We start from the raw sequence: 17,646 nt of genomic DNA, 5'->3' as shown, positions 1-17,646 counted from the left end.
ATTAGTGACCACTATATCTGATGGCAAGAAGTCACCACTGCTCAGATATTGAATTAGTATTCGAAAAAGTTTATTTAGGACACGAATATTTTACAATTGAAAAAGTTCCTGATAAAGATATTAAGAAGAAAGTTTTAAACTTCTTATATCCACCAATGCACCATCAACTTTGGGAAATAGTCAAATTCCTTGTAGCTGGAGTTATACTGACACTCACTCTTCGAAGCGGAATACAACAGTACAGACTTGGTGCATGACAATTGAATATATTTATTATGATGTATCAGATGAGCCGAGATGGCCCAGTGGTTAGAACGCGTGCATCTTAACCGACGATTTCAGGTTCACACCCAGGCAGGCACTACTGAATTTTCATGTACTTAATTTGTGTTTATAATTCATCTCGTGCTCGGTGGTGAAGGAAAATATCGTGAGGAAATCTGCATGTGTCTAATTTCAATGAAATTCTGCCACATGTGTATTCCACCAACCCGCATTGGAGCAGCGTGGTGGAATATGCTCCAAACCTTCTCCTCAAGGGAAAGGAGGCCTTTAGCTCAGCAGTGGGAAATGTACAGGCTGCTAAATGCTAAATGCTAATTATGATGTGTGAGTGGTATCTACTCAGACGGGTATAAAGGCCTACCACCAAATTTGGATCAAGGGGATAAATTCGTGATTGATTGATTAACGTAAATAAATTCTTGCTTAGCTGTAAAGGAAAATCTCGTGAATAAACCTGCACGTGTTGGATTAAAATTTACGACACGATTGTGGAATATATCCAAGGTAAACTACGCTACGCGTAGATATGTATCCCGAAACCTTTTCCTTAAACATTTTTTTTCGTGAATGACTGAAATATATTAGAATTATTTAATAGTATTATTTTATATTGTATAATAAAATCAATCATCAATCAAAAAATCATGGCTGTTCCTCGATACTTTTTAGAATTTGAAAAGCAAACATTATGTAATTAATAAAAGTAATTTTCATTTAGATCTCTACAACTCCAAATCGCTCAAAGTATTTAAAGAATAAATGAAATTATATTAAACGAATTTCCTATAAAGAATTCTTGGTATTTGACAACAAAGGCATTTGTCGGAAGCACACAGAAATTGTTAAGTGTTATACCGCATTCCCTACCATTAAAAAACGTTTATTCCAACTTTCAAACGGTTTATGCATGTGATTTTAATGGTTTATTGTGGATTAAATAACTTTGTTTGAGTTACAATACTTCAACTTGTGTACATAGCCTGTGGTATTTTGCTTTAATAACATTATTGTGATCAAGAACTTCGTATAGCATTGTTGCATTTCAGAGTGATTTTGAAATAAAAATGTATTTTCACTTTTTGTAAACAGAGATTAATAGCAGACAAATATAATCAAACGCTAAGCGCGTTTATATATTATATTTTTTATATATTATATTAGGTTATATATGAGGGATTTATTTGTAGGAACACTCAAGCATATTTTATTTATATGGGATATTTGACGAATGAGAGTTTCAGTCTTATAAAGTTCTGAGCTCAGGATATATTGTCATTATTTATCCTGTCACAACTTTTCGTCGTAAGTTTGATAAATGTTAGGAAACAGACCGCAAAAACTAAGCCATACTTAAAGCTTTTAACCGATAGAATATGATTAAAGTTTTTTTTTTACATTGTTACATCATTTCATTCAGTGCAGGTATTTTAATACTGTACGCGTTCATTGCTGTTTAATTAAAAATAATATTCGAATTTTGAAATTGTAAAACATAAATGTACATTTGAGTTTATGAAACGTTTGCTTGAATAATTTTAATTCACTCTAGAGCAATTGTTGGATATGGACATTTAATATCTTTACTAAAGGTTTTGAATGTAGAAGTAATTATTTTCGATCATGGTCCAAGTATTCCAGATATATTTTATAGACGCGCACGCTTACTCAAATATGTGTACTTATTTAAAAGCATTCAAAGTTCTCATTTCTATATGATAAAACTATTTAATATTTTACATTAATTTTATTGAGAATACCCGTGTACCCCGTGGGGCGTCCCATCGTACACTTTGAAGTAACTTGACTTAAGCGATTTTGAAATAAATTACTCAATTTTAACATTGATATAAAAAATGTGACGTAATTCTTGCAATAAAAATACTTCTAATTAATATCTTAAATGTTAAATTCAACGTTACTGCCCTGTCATGTCGAACATCCATAAACGTCTTATTTAACACATATTATATCTATTTAACCTTAAGCAATATTTTACTTTAAATGAAATAAAAAATAAAGGACACACAAAATTTCAACTTCAACCTTAACCCCTAGAGTGATGAATTATCAAAAACTTTTTTCATAAAAATATTGAAAGGAACGATCATTATTAACTCATGTCATTAAATAAAATTAAGTCATTAAAGTAATTCGAATAATAAACTCACGATCACTGAATATAAAATCTCTTATTATTCTTATCCATTTATTTTATGAAATGAAAAACGCACAAAATTAAAAGTATTTAAATATATAATAAAATAAAATTAAATATATTTACGTCGCTCGATTTGTATGATAACAATTTATACGTCAATGAATACGCATCAAATGAAGGCCTACGGAACTATGTCGGCCCTACATAATTGGCTACATGCGGCAGTGTGGACCAGAAAATCAATAAGTGACCCTTGTTTCATGGTTCGCCACCCAAGCGTTTACGACGGACTGCACCTTCGTGATACAAATTCGATTAATATTCGAAGGCGTCGAAATAAATTTTACAATTGTTATATTTAAATATGTATATATATATATAATATATAAATATACTGGAACTGTATTTAAACGTACACTTAGTCTAGAAATAGTAAAATCGTTTAGAGCTTTAAGGGCAGATCCAGTTTGACTTTTATAAAGTTTTTGTCTTTTATTGCCACACGTCACATCCTGTACAATAATAATTGTAAGCTGACTATTGCAGAAAATATTTTCTTTTTTAATATGATAATGATAAAAGCGTTCATTTTTAAATATTTAGAAGAACATTAACCATTGAACAAACACCAGTGTCGAATCAAGAATCTTTGATCAAAATTGTGAAATATTTTGCGTGCACAGTCGTAATTGGTTGAACTCCCGGCTAAACTCAGCAAGCCCATTGCCCGTGAGACAGCCGATAGTGCTTTATCATGGGTGCCCCATGACTCGCCACTTCGACGATGGTTTTTATTTTCGTCATGTAAATATATATTTTTTATTTATGTTTATTATTATACTTAGTTTATACAGTTAATTCAGTTTTATTTAATTTTTTTAGCATTTTTTGGAAAATATTATAATGGTAATGACAACACGTGATTTATATTTGAAAAAATCTTTATAAGTTTTTTTTATGATTGTCACAAATTTATTAATACTTATGATGTTTTGTTTTGATTTGTTTTATTAATATATGATTATTTTATAAGTACGTTTCAGTGATTAAAGTGTGGAAGCACGTTAAACATTTAATCATTATTGACTTTGCACGAATATTGTCTCAATTAAAATTGAGAAAACTGCAAAAATAATATAAAAAGCATTATTAGTCGAAATAACGGTTAGTGAGTAAAGTAAGCATCGGAAATTAAGATTGTTGTTCTAGGGTTAGACTCGGTTATCACGTACCCTAAAGTGGTACTTATGTGTATAATATGTGTTTAATAAAATTAAGGAATTGCAACTTACTAGCGCGAGCAGATGAATCGTTACCAGCAGTGAGATGAACATTTCTACTTAGAGTATAAATATAGTTTTTCATGTAATGTTACACGAAGTACTACTTCTGGATCTTACTGTATAGGCCTGTAAAGTTAGTAGTTAGTGGTAGTAGTAGTAATATATGTTAAATTAAATTTATTTAAGAAAATTAAAAATTATAGTTGAATAGAACTTATAAATCACATTCGACAGTGTAACGTATGAACAACCGTTAGGTATTCTATCGCATCAAAACAAATCAAATGTGTCCAAATCTGAGGAATTTACTAGTGGCCATTGAAAGCGTTCATCTCCTGGCTCTATTGTCATATCAGTTCGATGCTTCCAAATTATTGCATTGCCGTACGAAATACAAATACTTGCAAAGTTTCGAAACAATACGACAATAGGAATTGGTTAAAATTGATTTCCTATATTTGTTTACATATTGACTTTGCTAATTACGTACCGATCGAGATGTAATCCATTAAGCGTGTAATAAAATCAAATAACTTAGGCCAACAGATAATGTATTTTATACACTTATAAAACTAAACTACAACAACATTTCGGTTGTTATACTGTTTACAATTTTAAACAGAGTAAATATATTTATCGTCATTATATCTGTGAGAAGAATTGATTGATTTGTTTTAATAAATTCGTGACATATAATTCACGAACGAAGCTATCGACACACAAAATATGTCGCTTTAAATATGTGGCATTATATTAAAACATCATAAAAAACTTTAAAAATGCAAGACGAGAATATATTTCACAGAAAATACATCGAATGTAAGTATACCGTCGACTTAGCCTTTCGAAACGTTAAAGTTCAACATTTTCAACGGCTCATCGCAACTCTCGGCGAAAACGCGACACGACTTTCCTTTCCTCGCAGACAGGTTCATCGCTTTTGCTTCTTCGCTGTCAATTGGAAATATTGTAGACTGAAAGTGAAGCGGACAGGCGTGAAAGCTCTCCGCTTCACCAAGCAAATGTAAAATCAGAGTGTACTCAAAAGTATTGAAAACAGGATTGACAGAATCTTAGTAAATATGAAATTAAAAATTATGTTAACTTTAAATTGGAGAACGAAAACTATTATTACTGATTTCTTAGATAAAATGTATTTCGAAAAATGTATTTCATGACATGATCGAAGTAAATTATGCTAATAGTTCTTAGGTTTACTTGGTGCTACACCATCCACTTTTCATGTTATATTCTATCGAAAAAGAGCAATAATTTGTATTGTTGTGTTCCAATTTCAAGGCTAAGTGAGCCAATGTAATTTCCGAGAGATTTGTGGCGCATTGGTTATGTAACATAACTCACAGCGCCAATGTTTATGGGCGGTAGTGATCAGTTACCGTCAAGCGGCATATTTGTTAGACCGCCTACCTATTTCATAAGAATAGGTTCCTGGGGTTGAATCATCTTAAAGGCCTTCACCTTTTAAATTTTATTTCTTAATGAATGTTCTAAAGTTTCGTTGTATGTGGTAAGTATGACCAATAAACCTGGCAATTTTATGAATTAATTTACCAGTTAAGACAATATAATTATTATTATATTATTTGTTATAATTGACGATTACTAAAGAACTTAAATAATATATTTTTTTTATGATAACTTAATATGATCTACCATACAAATATTATTTTTGCATATAGTAAAATCGTAACTGACCGACGAAGTCTGTACATGGAAGATATTTGTGAAAAAATATTACTGGGGTATTTATCAACGCAATATATCACTATGAGTTTTAGAATTTTTGTCTATCTGTTCGTTTGTTACCGCTAATCTCGGAAACGGCTTAACAGATTTGCATGCGGTTTTCACTGATTATAGTACTGTCTGTACTCATCACTGACTGTATTAACCTTGAAGTAACATATAACGTTTGTGTTATTTAAATCAGTTCTCAAATAAAAAAGATATGTTAATTTAAAAAAATACATCTTAATATTTATTGAAAAAATATCGTCAATCAACTTGAGGATATTTTTTTAATAAATATTTTAGTTAAAACTTCGGTTAACTATAGTCTATAAAACCGTATGATTAAAAGCTAATGCGGACACAAAGCTAAAAAAAATGTATATTTCTGAGATTTAGAAATTACCAACAATTTACAATGTAAGTTGAGCTCTCTTGGGTGTAATCGGACATATTAAACAGGGTTTTTAGTTAAAAAGACTATGTTTTGCCTTCGCTTATTCGGTATATAGGTAAATTGACATTCCTAATTAATATCGTGTTTGTGGGTGGTAAGGGTTGTAAGTGGGCGCAACTACATCTTAGTGCCCCAAGTCATCCTCACCTGCAACAAGAACTCACTTCAACGTTTTGATAGGAGACTTCAACGCTTAAGTGGGAGTATAGACCTGCAGAGTATTGGTAGTAGGACCACACGGTTTTGGCGTTAGGAATCACAGTAGAGTGGAATCGTAATAGGGCTTCCCCTCTTTTTCCAGAACCTGGACAAACATCTGCCCCCTTCTTATGGACTCATTCTTTAAGAAACAGCCCCAACGGAAGTGGACATGACAGAGCCCTGACGCTGTGACTAACAATACTGACAAAGCGGACAAGCGCCAGATAATTAGAGAGGTCTCTGTGGTCACCAGGTTCAATACCAGAAGTGACCACCGACTTGTACGAGGCACTTTGGATATTCGTTTCAAGCTTGAACGTGCCCGTTTGATGAAGTCTACGCTCAGACCTAACATACTCTAAACTGTAGCTGGCTCCGAAGCATTCCATTTAAAACTGGAGAACCAATTGGCTGCCTTGGAATCCACAACTGACGTTGACCAGGAACTTGACCAAGTGGTAGGAATCCTGAAGGATGAAGGCACAAAATTCTGCGAAATGCGGCGTAGAGGCAGGAAGTCTGATCTTTCAGCAGAGACTCTGCAGCTTATAGAGGAGCGACGAGATAACCCACCAGCTACTTCGTCAGGTAGGGCTCAGAGGAACAAAATCATCCGAAATTCGAATACCCATTCCATCAAGCACGCAATCGGGCAAAATCGGAGGTCAAAAGTGTTCCTTAGGCCTCTTGGCAGGAGCCATCTGACGAAGTTAACAAAATCTTCTGGTCAAGTCGTCGCTTCTAAGCTGGAAGTTCTCTCTGAAATTTAAGACTTCTACGGCCAGTTATATGCTTTGCATGCAGATCGACTTGATTCCGATATTCGGGATCCTAGGGCCACTCTCACCCGCCACTACTCCGAAGAACTACCGGAAATCAGCCTAGACGAAATCGCGGCGGCTCTAAAACAGTTGAAAAGTGGAAATACCCCAGATGAGGACGGAATTACAACAGAGCTTCTGAAAGCTGGAAGAGCTCTAGCACTACTAAAGCTGAAAAAGCTTTTTAATTCCGTTCTCTTTGAAAGGAGAACTCCAAAGGCATGGAAAAAGAGTTTGGTCGTCTTTTTCTTTAAAAAGGGCGATAAAACTCTATTGAAGAACTATCTCACTTCTGAGCCATGTCTATAAACTGTTTTCAACAGTCTTTAGGAATCGTCTCGCGCGGAGACTCGACGAATTTTAAGCAATGGAGCAGGCCGGGTTTCAAAGAGGATTTAGCACCGTAGACCACATCTACACAGTGAGCAGATTATACAGAAGACCGAGGAGCATAATCGGCCCCTGTGTTTGGCATTTGTGGACTATGAGAAGGCTTTTGACTCTATAGAAACCTGGACTGTTTTAGAATCATTGCAACGGTGTCAGGTAGTCTGGCTATATCAGCCAACTGTTGAGCGCTGTTACTAAGAGTGTCCGAGTACGGAACCAGCAGACTCAACCTATCTCATTATGCAGGGGCGTACGCCATGGAGACGTTATTTCTCCGCTCTTGAAGATATGCTTAAGACGCTGGACTGTAAAGGTAAGGACATTAATATTAACGGCGAGTACAACTCACACTTGAGATTTGCAGATGATTTCGTCATTACGACAGAATCGTTGCAGGACTTGCAACAGATGCTGCACAGCTTGGCTGCCGCTTCTCTAAAAATCGGCCTCCGCATGAACTTGGATGAAACCAAGGTCACGATTAACGACCACGTTAGTCCGGAGCCGATCTCTGTGAACGCTATACCTATCGAAGTTGTTCAAGAGTATGTATATCTCGGGCAAACTATACAATTGGGTAAAAATAACTTCGATTACTCTCAGGTAATCCTTCTATTGGCTTACCAGCTAATAGAAGGATTCAGCTGGGCTGGACAGCCTTTTTAAATTACCTCGAGTCTTCACGTCGCCAATACCCCAGTGCCTGAAGACGAAGGTCAACCAGTGTTGTGTTTGTTAAAAAATGCGCTTACAAAAAATAGTCTTATATGATATTATTTTGTTTGGATAGTAGAATATATTAGAGGATGAGCTATATTTTATTATAAAAAAATACCTTGGTTAATAAATATATTACAGGTTAGGTTGAATTTTGGTTGAATGTATTTTTGGATAGGTAAATACGCTTTCTTGAAAACATCCAAACTAATGAGATTAACTCGAACAGAAGAAACAGAACAAGATTATGAGGCTAGACTTGCTGCATCTCAAGGCGACAGACCGAATTACATACTACAGAAAGCTAGACTTAGTTTGATTCATGACTGCGTTTTTAAATCACTATTTGAGTCCTCTTTGAATTAAGATAGCAGTCAGCAACGTGAGACACTCTTATCTGCGGTCGTAATCAAATACCATGATACGTGAGTCCAAGAGTTTGGTAACTGGTACAGAATCTCGGTAAAGTTTTCAGACGGTCAGATCTGATTGCCTATCCCGAAGCTCATATTTTATCACGTGAGTCTGAGACCTTTATTAACTGAGACTCTCGAGTTTGGTCAACGCAGTAGCTTAAATTGAATAAGATCGAGAAGCACTATTGATAACTGATCAAGAACGACACAACAACTTCAGAAATCTCAAGAAAAGACGAAAATCGATTGTGAACAGGTGGAGCAACTATAAACAAATCCCGAGTGAGGAAAATTATTAATAAGCTGAGAGAGAAAGAGTAAGTGAAATTCACTATCAAGAAACTACTTATCACGATTGAATTCCAAACGATTTCGACATACTCTAAATAGTATCAAAAGACTCTGAAACTAAAGTAGATTCTACCATTCTTCCATGGGCTATCATAGAGATATGAAGCTTTTTGTATTCGTTTAAGATTCTGATCAACATAGATCGCACAGAGATATTTCAAGAAACACTGAGTTTAATATGGGATGAATGTACTAACCGTTAAACGGCGGAAGCAGCAGATAGAGCCAATGCAAAACGACTAACCTATGGCTATTAAGGTTTTTTTGGGTTGATTTTCGTCATTTATTTTTTATATATTTTTTAATTATTATACTACCAGGATGTTATGGAACCAGGGCTGATGTCTGAAGGGCAGGTTAAAACCTATTTGAAGAGTTCGAGTGGTATTATAGAATCCCTCTGTATTTGAAAATAAATATACGAGCGCTAATCGGTGGTAATGAAAATGTATAAAAGTTTTCGGATTTGTTACTAAATAATGGTAACGATACATATCTACAGGAATGAAGGAAAAGTCCTACGTGAAAACCTCTGTTGTACAGTTGATGCAAGATGATCATTGATGCAAGAGCTCAAGTCATCTGGTTATCTGAAAACTTCTGACTTTGCAAAAGAATTATTTTTATCTTACGTAACGACTAAGCTGCTACAATAAACATTGATATTATGGGATTTGTTCCAGGGGATAATGTAGAGTACCTCTCGATCAAAAGAGTTGTGGAACAGGTTGATTTTGTTACCTATCCATTTCGGTATTTGAATCCCTGAGCGCTTGCCAGCTCATAAGATTTGAAAGATATGTAACTGATAAAAATTGTCAAAAAGGGTATTATCGATGGCGAAGCACTCAAATAAGTCATCTACCAAAAGAAAAAGATCATAATCTGTCCATGCATTTGGAACTACAATGCCATGAAAAACGCAAAGGTACACGGATATGTCAACCACATAATGCCCCTATTTTTAGTGTCGCGGGCACCAGATATATATATAATATAATAAAACTACCTTTTACGATTCGCGCGTCATATATTGTCCGTTGATATTAGCATACCATCTCAAAGCAAGTGCCGAAACTGAGTGCGAAGTTGAGTGTAATCGGATGAACAATATGTGTAAACCTAGATCACAATGATTAAAATTTTATATATGAAAGAAAAATCGATATATATATATATTTTAAATACAGATAGAGTTCACATAAATCAAGTAAAAGAAGCTATCTGTAGACTATACACTTTGTTTGATTGTAAATGTAAAATGTTAACTGCTTGATATGAGCTTATATGCTTCAGTTTTAATGTAAAAATGTAGTACAGAGGCGTCATGAAAACTTGTTCAAAATACTTGTACATGCAAAAGTAGGTGATGTAAGGATCATGAATAACAAATCTCTTTACGGTGAATCCGTTCTATATTATATTATTTATTAGTAATATTAACGTAAATCTTTACTTTTATTTAAAGTAATTATACTTGGGCGACAAAATCTAATAAAATCAAAATATTCTTATTTGATGTAGACTCATATATATATTTTGAATCGTCATGTTCCAGTGTTAATTTAAATGTAAAGCTTCCAAATGTTCTGGTTCAGAAAGTAGATACTGCCAAGATGAACCGGCAAGTATCTCAGTAGTTACTCTTTTCCGCCATTTTAATTATATAAAATGATTGGTTATACTATATAATTAGAAGTTTATATAGAAAAATCTTATTTAAATACAAAATTCGAGTCAAACCGTTAGAGCTAAATGTATTACTAAACGCGTCTCGCGAAATTAGATTCCCTCGAGTGCACTGCGATCACTTTTCATAATGAAGTGTATTTTCGTAGTCAAACATCTAAATTAATACATCGAACGGTACGAGTTTCAAAATTAACTCAGTATCATTATTAGACATGTAGTCTATTTACTCAATAATAATGAGCTCCACCAGAAGTATATGAACAAAATTAAGAAATCAGTGGATAGTGTTTAAATGTAACCACTATTTCTGGAAGGGAAACAACATAGAACATATTATAATCGATAATATCAATAATAATAATTAACTTCTCGGACAACAAAAACAAACATTTACGATGCAATAGTAAGACTTTTTCTCGTCAAACTTATTTGTACAAGAACTAAGATTTTTCAGTTCACATTTTGAAGAATTCCATGAAAATATTCAGCCGTACTTACCCAATTATCCCCTAAAGATATTCTACCTGTAACTAGCAACACTTAGTATCATTGTGTTCCAGTGATGATGTGTGAGTGAGAGTTACTACAGGCACAAATAACATGTTACTTCCACTTGACAGATCGATGGCGCATTGGCGATGTAAGGAATATAGGTAGAAATGCAGCGTTAATGTTTCTTAAAATGCCAATTGATATGAGCACTTGTGACTATTTACCCCACCAGGTACGCCACCTATACCAAAAAAACTTGTCTCTCGTTCTGGCATCAAAACATTGCATGGTTTAACCACACCACCCTCGTAAAAATCATTTACAACTAAAACCCTTACTTGTTTATTCCATTTTAACAATTTATTAACATAAGATAAATAAAAATCAGGTCAATTTCGAGTTTTCTTGTAATGAACTCCAGTACATATGTTTGCTTATTGCATAGATTCAAGTAAAGAAATATATCAACTCGATTTATTCATATAAATATATCATAGTCAAGTCGAGACTAATTCAGATTAACAAACGGACCTATATAAAAATAAATGCTCAAAATAGTCGGACTACGCTTAACAAAAATAATAAATGCAAATTGAGATCTCCCAAACGGAAAGAGCCAGCATGAATGTCGAATGGCAGAAATAAATCATTTTATTTTTTTTTAACTTTGCTTTACTATATATTTTTACGGGGTGCTATTTTTTTATCAAACATTTTTGTTTTATTATTTGTATTAGTAGATTTTTGGGCGCTTTCCAAAAACTTCATAGAGGTATTTTTCTAGACAGATATAATTGAGATGATTCTTGGAATTACCTCGATAAGTTTTAAAATGTTGATCATCATTTTAATCATTGTCATTGAAGCCGTTGCTCCAATGATAATAAAGTCGTTACTTTAAAAGTGTGTTTTTATATGAACTTCGAATGACTTCGTCACATAGTTCATAATTTGAACAACTCTAGCGATTTCTCCATCAGCGCTTTTTTTATAGAAACACAAATCGATATTTGTCTGTTGACGCGACCTTCAAAGAGGCTCCTGAGACTAAAATTGTAAGCTTCAAATTTTCAAGAGTTAAAATCAAAGTTATACATGAAGATAATTTTGGGCCATCTTCGAATCACTATATAAAGGAAAGCTAATAAAATTTTACTCAACCAAGATCACCTGGGCTACCCCGATGAACCAAGTTACCGATCGGAGGCTGACAATGCATTTGTAAAAATACGTTCATCTTAAACTTTGATTTTGATCCTTACTGTTTGTTTGGCTTAACACTAGTGTTAGAGTGTAATTATAAGTTATGAGTGAACAATAACCATCAAGGACGAAGAACATGATCACTAACCGAAATAGTTACATTTTCCTTCGATTGACGCCCTGTATTGGATTAAGTTACTGGCCAAGTTTATTGGAATGGGTTTAAGGATTTTAGGCATTGGATAAATCCACTTAGAGTCCAATAAGCGGTGAAGTTATTCGAAAGAGGATAAAAAAGGAAACTAGTTTGATCTCGAAACATCAATTTGAATGAATGTGGATTTAGTGAAGCCATATCCAAATCTAAGTATAAATTACGGAGATGATATGATTTTTAATAATTGTAGCTCAGAATAATTCTTTCGTAATACATACCTAGATGGATAGATACCATAGAGAGTGATATAAAAACATAGAATACACTTCTGACCAAATAATATAAAAAAATAACTGACATTGTAACGTCGATAATTTATAAAATATATGTTTAATTCATAAAATATATCTTTATTTCCTAAATTAAATGAATAAACAAAATTTTAATATTTATCATCACACTGTGTAGACTATTATAAAAAGCGCTCAGGCTTCGAGATAAATCATCCTTACGAATTGATCCGTTAGCGCAGCGGTGTGCGTAACGAGGCGAGGTGTTTTGCTCACCCTTTGTCCGCACTACTGTATATCAGTAATAGAAGTAACAGTAATAGTTATCTTTATATGTACTTTGGGAATAATATACAACGAAAACTTTTCTGATTATTACCTCTCCAATTCTAGCTTTACTTTACAGATAGACAAAATTTAATATTTATAGGGAATAGAAACCCAAAGGTAAATTCTGGTCTATTTAATAAACGATATCCTTGCAAAATTAAAACGAATAAAATTTTAACGGTTGCTCGTGAGAGGAATTTTAAAGTTTTTTTTTTCATTAGCTGTAATTGCATTTCTACGTATAAAATACGCTTATGTTGTACTCAATAATCGGATTTAGATCCTCGGGCGGGCTTGTAATCCCGCCGTACTGTGCGGATAATCGTTGTTTTTTACGTTGTGTGATGCGACGGACCGTAAATCATTCTTATATCAGTCGAATAGAAAAAAGTGTGTCTTTTTATAAAAATATTTTTAGCTTTTTAGTTTTAACGCGACTGTATGCAGGCTGGCGAACTACATATACGTTTACTAACACGACAATCTTTATTATTTCAATTATTAATTATTTTATTTGTACACGACCATTTAAAAGACTGGTAATTCTGTACTTATAGGTTTTTGTTGAATTTGAATTATTTTTTAAATTTTAAAATACAATATATGTGTATGTATATAAAACTTTTAAAATTTTCAACTTTATTATATATTAAATTATATTCAATGGAATAAAATTTAATAATTGATCTATATAGAACATTTAATATGAAAAATAAATTTGTGTTAACGTTTTCGTTGAACGGTTGCTATCGTGCCCTTGTTGTATTAATTTAAAGGGACTGATTACAATATTAATATCAACTGATAATATTATTAAACTATACGTTTGGTTTCATAATTAAATTAATTTTTATTAGTAGAAGATAATATTAATTAATTTAACCATTAATCCACAATATTTACGTATGTTTTACGTTATTATCCTTCTTTAATATGATATAATGTATATTTATTTACTTATAAAATATACTACGAATATACAACTGTGATTAACTAATGTAATAATTGATGATTTTATAAGCGCGTATGCTCAATTATTATTGAATTTAAGAAGATTATAATTTCAATAAGCTAAAAGTTAAATAATAAATACAGCAACATAAAATAATGATATTATTTTTATAAATGCTCTCATAATATAAATTTCCAATAACGCTAATTGAATAAAATATTCAGATATGTATATACATATCGTTATATATCGTACAACACATCGATACATATATATATACGATATAATCCATGTGGATTATACATCGATGTGTTGTACCTTCTAAATAAGGTGTTCGTAGCAACTTAAGATAGGTAATTACATTTTAAAGTGGTAAATAAATGCAATGGTATGTCGCATGCGCGTAGCGTTATAACTAACGATGATATAGAATTCGCGAAAATATAATATCAGCAATCGCATACGGCAAAGCTTAAAATGTAAAGTATATTATAAATTCCATTTTGTGTCGAGCCCGATCTCTTAAACGTATTATTATACATTACCTTTTCTAAGATGCTTTAGGTTATATTAAGCGTCTTGCGTCATTCGTATACATAGGTATAGTTGAAGTATTCATCCCTTGGTACATTTATAAAACTATTGTTTGATATCAGCATGCCTTACTGTGTTTATCTTATGTATAGCAAGATATTTATTTGACTGTACATAAAAAAAAAATCATGGGACCAAGATCACGCTTGCATATTAGATCCAAGTAATGTAATAATGATACGTTTCTGTTTATTTAAGGTATCAAAGTAACAGGCTGATAACGGCTCATGTATTTAGAGTATAGCTTGAGTTAGATGCGAGTAACAAGTGCTTACCATTGTAGAGGAGAGTTGGCTCGGGATCGCGAGGTGAGGGCCCCGGCGCGGTGGCGGCGGGCGCGGGGCTCCGGCCGCGCCCCTCGCCGACCACGTCGATCTCCTCGTCGGACTCGTCGGCCAGCTCGGTTGCCTGAGCCGCCTTCCACTTCTTGGCCATGAGGCAGCGCGGCATGGCGGCGCCCGCATCGGCCTCAGCGCGACCGCATCAGCGAGAAACAGACGAACAGAGAAAAAGAGAGAAAAGAGAAAGAGCGGCGCCCCTGGCGAGCGGCGTTACAGGCGATCGCGCGCGTCCTCTTGCGTTGTGAGGGTTTCTCGTGCGTTCCGCGATATATATTTGCAGAGGGGTGGTGCGCGCGCCGCCACTTCGATCGATGTGGGCGGAGGGTGGCACGCGCACCACGCCGCACAAACTTTGCCTGCCAACTTGGAGCGATACTTATGAAGACGGTGCGGACTTGACGGTGCAAAGAACCGCGACCTAACTCGCTACTCGCAATCAACCGGTGGAAGTATGCGCGGCCCTATGCTTTCGAGTATTACTGCTATCATTAAGTAGCAAGCGTTAAATTAATAAATAGAATTTATATTGATTATAAATATGTAATTATAAAATAAAATTTCCTTAAAAATAACGATATTTTCATATTTTTTATGTACTTTGTTTCAATAGAGTGAATTAATAATATTCAATTATTAATTTATATGTTTTTGTAGTTGTATTAAAATAAAAAAAAAATCACTAACCGCAAAGCCTAAAGTTTCTTTAAGGTATTAAATCTGGAGAACGTCGCTTAATTTCGCTTTTAATGAGTTTGAATATAGATATACATACCTTCCTAAAACTTTCGAAACGTGAATAGTGTAAGACTATAACTATGAGTTGACGTGTAAGAACTATTTTAATACTATTTATGTTAACTAAGCAAAATAAATGATAGTATGGTTAGTGCGACTTCTATTGTAGAAAAGCTTTAAATAAGTGACGTCCCGTAAATATTCGACAGCGGTACCAAGGCCTCTTTCCTAGTTAAGACGGAGCTTATTCCACAAAGATGGTCCACTGCGGGTTGGTCACTGTACACAGAATTTCATAAGACATATATAGGATTCTTCACGACGTGTCCCTTCAATACCGAACACGAGATGAATTATAAAAACAATATGCAAATGAGAAGACAAGTACAAAACTTAAGTTAAGGAAACGTTCTTCGTTTACGTTATCGCGCTGGGATCTGTCCACTGAGATATCTTAGCTGTTTTAATAAATAACGTCAAAATAATAATGATTGTTATCATTACACTACAAGTAGATGGGGCTGTAATTGCATATTTCCGATTTATTCAAATTGAAACAAAGAAAATTATTTACGTCCTTATTAAGTTTCTAAACAAGAAATATTTTAAAATAATAATGATTGCTTGTTTTGATTAAGTAAAATAAAAAATTAAAACAATATTCATAAGCCTTATACCAGAAGATTCTGAGAAGGTTTCAGGATATAGTATTATTATAAAAGCTTTAAATTAAGACTATTGAGGAAGCGTGACTCCCATGTTTTTGTATATAGTAAATGTATATACGACAAAGCGGAGAAATTGATTGACTAGGAAATACGATCAATTGAGCCGGAAACAAAAAAGTTGTTTAGAAAATGTGGTTGACTTATGATCAAAGTTCTTTCAAATAATCACAATTTATATATCTTTATTGAACTTTGTAAGTCGTGAAAACAATCCGCATTGATAATGTAGATTACTTTTATGCAATAATATTTTAAATCGAAAATATATTATAAATAGTTTATACATTAAATAAAACATTATGAAAATACAATTGATTTCTTTAAAGTGTAAATAATGGTAATGGAATGTACAACACTACAATAATAAGAGCCATGTAAGTGTCCTACTTTTTATTTTATCATAAATGCAGTTTTCTAAATTACAATACATCTCGTATAACAAAAGCGGCTTAGGTGTCTGTCAGCGCGTTTTTAAATATTACAATATATGATCTTAACCTACGTGCGTTTTGTCTACGATTATGTGCCAAAAACTATATAATTTACAAAAATCGTTGCTCAATTTTTTTCCAATTTATTAAAAATTATTTTTCGTTCTATTTTATTTAAAAAATACAAAGTATAATTAATCTTAATCACATATAATTTCTGCTATTTTATTACAAATATCATCCTGCGATGAAATGATTGTATGGATTTGATTGCATCGGAAAAATTGTCTTTTTCGGAGGGTAAACATTTACAAACAAATGTAAATATTTTATTATATTAGATTCCCTCTAAAATGCTAAGAAAACTTATTCAGAATCGTCGTATTTACATTGTCAATATGTGTCGTAAGATGTGCTATCTACAACGCACGCAGGACACGCAGTAACCGTACGTTTTATGTCCTTGGTGACCTAAAGGGCTTTCACTGTAAAACTTCACGAGCAATATTAGAAACATTATTCGCCTCGCTCGCCAAAGTCGGTAACATTTTGGAGATAGCGCTTCTTACATATCAATAATTTAAACATGAATATATGCAGACAATTCTTCATACTATATGTTGCTACGAATGACGAGAGATTATATATGTTATTGAAAATTACACATTGAATTTACGATTATCCATTAACAATGTACTTTTAAACGGTACTCTACACATACTTTTTCTTTAGATACTATTTGGTAAATTCTACAAAAAATGTTTATACAACAAGCTATGTACACATTGTATTTGTATATTATGTATTATGTAGTAACGTCTTCAACCGAAGTTGAAATTTACAATCACTTATATAAAATTTACATTGTCTTTT

At 33.3% G+C, this 17,646-nt stretch overlaps 1 protein-coding gene across 1 annotated transcript in view; it reads right to left on the bottom strand.

Annotated features, from left to right (window-relative positions):
- LOC125075863 (transcriptional repressor scratch 2-like) overlaps positions 1-15,030 on the bottom strand; it is a 33,241-nt gene extending 18,211 nt beyond the window's left edge. The window contains exon 1 of the mRNA XM_047687681.1: positions 14,814-15,030. Coding sequence (XP_047543637.1) covers positions 14,814-14,988 — 175 coding nt within the window. The 5' untranslated portion in view covers positions 14,989-15,030. The remainder of the gene's footprint in view (positions 1-14,813) is intronic.
- Positions 15,031-17,646: the final 2,616 nt, after the last annotated feature.

This window comes from Vanessa atalanta, chromosome Z (assembly GCF_905147765.1).
Source record: "Vanessa atalanta chromosome Z, ilVanAtal1.2, whole genome shotgun sequence".
Taxonomy (NCBI): Eukaryota; Metazoa; Arthropoda; class Insecta; order Lepidoptera; family Nymphalidae; genus Vanessa; species Vanessa atalanta.
This window is presented reverse-complemented; position numbering and strand designations above follow the sequence as displayed.